The sequence below is a fragment of the Orycteropus afer genome, unplaced genomic scaffold (genome assembly GCF_000298275.1).
Source record: "Orycteropus afer afer isolate SDZICR_OR568_19922 unplaced genomic scaffold, OryAfe1.0 scaffold00010, whole genome shotgun sequence".
NCBI lineage: Eukaryota > Metazoa > Chordata > Mammalia > Tubulidentata > Orycteropodidae > Orycteropus > Orycteropus afer.
Window position 1 is genome coordinate 20,908,998 of NW_006921597.1, and position 4,616 is coordinate 20,913,613.

Genomic DNA, 4,616 nt, shown 5'->3' on the forward strand with positions numbered 1-4,616 from the left:
TGGGGTAAAAATGACAGCGCTGACTGGACACATTAGATGGTTCAAAAAGTAAATTAGCACAGAATTTTTGCCTCGCAGGTATATATTGGTACAGGTAAGCTGGGCTTACAAAAAACTGTTTCTGTTGTTATAACCAACTACAGAGACATTTTTATTGAAAATAAATAAATAAATTTCTGCTGAAACACTGCCCCGAAATTTTATAGACAGTCATTTTGGTGTCACCTCCTCTGACAGTGTCACCTGGGCAGTCCACACCCCCCAGATCTCCTTCGTGATGCCACCGTGCTAGCTCCTCCTACAGCCTTGCAGAGGACTTTCTGGGTCTCTGGATCCGTTTCTCTCAAGAGCCCTCTTCACAGCAGATCTTGAACTCCTGTGCACAGAAGACACACATGGCCTTGTTCTCTGACAGTGGAGTCAAGAGTTGTTCTTCTAAAGGTGCTTTTCCTATACTATGTTCTAATAAATCTTTTCCACCTGCAATCTCTAACAATTGAGAGAGCTCTGCAAAAGAATTTAGAAGAATTTAAATAAATACATATATGTATATATTCTATTGAATCACACAGATTCAATCTGAATTACTCACTTGTCAAGTCTCTTTTTATCTAAGGCTTGCTGTATCATTCTGCATTTTTCTTCCCTTTGTAAATCACTGAAAAGGGCAAGAAAGTGAAGAGGCAGTAAGACACATTAAATATGCACACATTACCTTAAAATAAAATTTCAAAAGCCCTCAAATTATTTGATATTCATATTAGTACTTTGATTTGAAATTCTATTTTTGCAGCACTTCACACCAAGTAAGCAAGAAATTAAGACAATCTGAACTGTTTGAAAGGCAAGGAGAAATGATCAGTAGTTTCTAACTAACTAGCTGTTTCCTCCCCTGCTTCATGAAATGAATCCTTCCAATGATTCTCACTGAGCTCAGGCTACTAACTCAGGACAACCCCCAGGCCAACTGGCTGTGTTCCTTAGGGATCTCCAAGATTTAATTGATTTATAGAGTTGTTTAGGGGAAACATAAACATATGCAACTGCTGAAGGAGTGCGTTGGAGGAAACTTCCTGAAAGTCCCAGGATGTGCAGGTGACACTGCAGCCGAGAATGATGGATGCCCCCATGGAGTGATGTAAGGCACACAACCCTCCCCTTTACCTCCTGCTAAAACCCTGTTGCCTCCGATAGATTGTTTTTCCCCTTCACTTCCAAACCACATCAAATTTTCAGCGTTAAATCGCTTCCTTGAATCAGAGCTGTGGTTCTTAAATTTGAGCATGTGCCTAAGGCACTTGACTGCTAACCAGAAGGCTGGCGGTTCAAACCCACCAGCCACTCCTCGGAAGGAAGGTTGGGCAATCCTACTTCCGTAGTGATACTGCCTCGGAAACCCAAGGAGGGGTCACTATGAGTCAGATATGGCTCAATGGCAGTGTGTTGCGTTGTTTTTGCATTACTCTTTCTTTAACAAAATCTTAGGGAAGGTCAGTGTATAATATAACACTCCTCTCCTCCTGGGATTTCCCAAGGCACTTCTACTACCCCTCTATAGCTCAGGGAAACCCAATTAAAAACTAGTATACTATTGGAAATAAGTTCTAAGAATGAAGACGTAGGCCCATTGAACATTTCACTGAAGACCAGGGCTTATGGTCACTAGTACTCTGGAAGATTTTTACAATAATTTTTTTATAATTTAGAAGCTTCCTCATAGTATGTTTTTGATAAGCCATGTATTTTCCCTGTAGCCATTAGAAACAAAAACCCTTTAAAAATTAATAGTGATTAACCAGACGGCTGGCGGTTCAAACCCACCAGCCACTCCTCGGAAGGAAGGTTGGGCAATCCTACTTCCGTAGTGGTACTGCCTCAGAAACCCAAGGAGGGGTTGCTATGAGTCGGGTTTGACTCGACAGCACATAACAACAACAGTATGTTTATCTTAGACCTGCAATTGGGTAGGAATTGGAAAGTATGTGTCTTACTCTGCTAAGAGAATGAGTGATCAGGGAGAAGAATGGAATCTAAGCAAAGGATCGGCAGTGGAAGGAGACTCCAGACTAAACCCCCGCTCTCCAAAGGAGGGGTTGAATGGGAGTCTGACTCAGAATGGGAGGCTGTCTCATGGGCTTTACCAGCAGGAAGACTTCATTCCCGCTCATGTCCTCCGAAATCAGCCATGTCGGACTAGAGTGACCTGTACTTTGGGGTTGATGCACACATCCACACACGGTTCCATGTGGCCGTCTCCAGAGTAGCCTCAGTTGGGCACTCAGAATAACATGGATAGGATCAGCCCTGAGCAAAACTGGGGATGAGATCCAGGCATCAGTTATTTTTAAGATCTTACGGTGATTCCAAGGTACAGCCAGGATGGGAACCACACTCTGAAATATATTAAGTCCCCAAATTACAAACATCCAACTTCCACTTGCTATTTGATGATATGTAAATTTGCCCTTACTTTGAAATGATTGAACCAACCCCTACTTGCAACATAGTCTTCATCACAATCACTTGCACATGTAGCTTTTAAATCACTGAAAAGGCTTTGAGCCTTTCCTTGCACTAAAGCAAGGCTAAATAAGAACCATATACATTTTGATTTACCTACAAATTTGACTTAAAGACACACTTAGGAACAGATCTCATGCATAACACAGGGACTGCCTGGCTGAGGGATTCAGCAGCTGCCCCTCTGAGGAATATTTACTTTTTCTTAGGACATTGGAAGACTGAAAAAACTTCAGAAATCAAGGGAGTTAATCTCAACCAGCAAAATCTTAGGGGAGGTACTATCATAAGGAAGGCGTTATTTGGGGGGAGATGGCATGAACCCCTCATATCATAGATAGAAAGCATTTGCCATCCTGATTGATGGAAGAGTCAGCTTTGATTCTAACTTCATTTAGTCATCCCAAAATGCAACAACAAAATGTCCTTCTATTTCATTCATGAGGAAAATTACTTACCCATTCCAAGTGTACTTCCAGAGCAGGTTACTGTAATAAATAAATAAATAGCATTTAAAATATATTTAGTGATATACTTGAGGTGGTAAAGATGCAACTTAAGAAAGAATTAAAGGAAAGTGAATCAGAATGAATGGGTGATGATGTAGTGGCTAAGGCACTTGACTGCTAACCAGAAGGCTGGTGGTTCAAATGCACCAGTCCTCAGAAGGAAAATCCGGCAATCTACTTCCATTTTGATACCGCCTCAGAAACCCAGGGAGGGGTCACTATGAGTCCAATCAACTTGACGGCAGTGAGTGTTTAGTAAGTTTTGGGTGATAACTACTAGCAATGTGATGTTGGCCAGGTCACTTCACATTTCTGTGCCTCAGTTTCTTACCTGCAATGTGGTAAGAGTAACAATGCCAACCTCATAGGGTTTTTATAAGGATTAATTGAATTAGTATGTCTAGAATATAGGACTCAATAAACACTAGTTGTTTTAATCGTTTTAAGTATTGTCCTGACTGGAATAAGCCATCATTGATATTACTACTAAAATGAGAAAACTTCTCCCAAATGCATGATTTTCACCAAGGAAATAGAAAGGGTTGTTCCCACACTTGAATCTAAATACCCAACCCTTAACTTCCATAGTGATACTGCCTCGGAAACCCAAGGAGGGGTCACTATGAGTCAGGTCTGACTCGATGGCACGTAACAACAACAACAACAACATCTCTACAGAAGTAGATCGCCCAGTCTTCCTTCCAAGGAGTGGCTGGTGGGTTTGAATCGCCAGCCTCTGGTTAGCAGTCAAATGCCTTTGTTGTTACACCACCAGGGCTCCTTATAGGAGGGGAGATTCAAGCTGGTAGAGTTCTTTAAGTGGAGGTGGGGTGGAATTCCAGGCAAAGAGAAGAGCAACTGCATCAACTCAGAGGCATAAGGTGGTAAGGTTTGTGTGTGTGCATGTGTGTGTGTGTGTGGCTGATATGTAGGTGTGTGCATGATTCCATGTTACTGTAGTGTCCTTTCAGTAGGATGTTATGGAACAGCCTCGAATTGTGCTGCCCATTTTGGTAGCCACAAAACAAAACAAACTGGGAGAGAATCTGGGATGTTACATTAGGTGCACTAAGGTTTTACCAGGACCATATAAGATTCATTTTAGCAACAGACTTTTGAGGCATATGTATACCCACATGTAGCTATTAAGCTTTTGAAATGTGGCTAGTCCAAATGGAGACATACTGGAAATATAAAATGCACACCAGATTTTGAAGACTACTAAATAAATAAATAAATAATATGAGTATGGGAGTTTTGTGGACAGGAAGATTGAACATTGTGAAAATGTCATTTCTACCCAAAGCAACCTATACATTCAATACAATCCCAATCCAGATCCTATTAACATTCTTTAAGGATATGGAAAAACCAATCACTAACTTTATATGGAAAGGAAAGACACCCCGGATAAGCAGAGCACCATTGAAGAAGAATAACAACAAAGTAGGAGGTCTCATACTCCCCAGATCTCAAAACTTACTATACAGCTACAGTAGTCAAAATTGCCTGATATTCAAGGTTGTGGTCATTACTTGGTCACAGCCAGCTACCCAGAGGGACCGAGTAGTTGATCCTGAGGGCTTG

At 41.4% G+C, this 4,616-nt stretch overlaps 1 protein-coding gene across 1 annotated transcript in view; it reads right to left on the reverse strand.

Moving 5' to 3' along the window:
* Positions 1-343: 343 nt before the first annotated feature.
* FNDC7 (fibronectin type III domain containing 7) overlaps positions 344-4,616 on the reverse strand; it is a 42,892-nt gene continuing 38,619 nt past the window's right edge. Inside the window, exons 11-12 of the mRNA XM_042782097.1 lie at positions 2,979-3,008; positions 344-507 (exon numbers count right to left, since the gene is read on the reverse strand). Of these exons, the coding sequence (XP_042638031.1) occupies positions 344-507; positions 2,979-3,008 (194 nt within the window). The remainder of the gene's footprint in view (positions 508-2,978; positions 3,009-4,616) is intronic.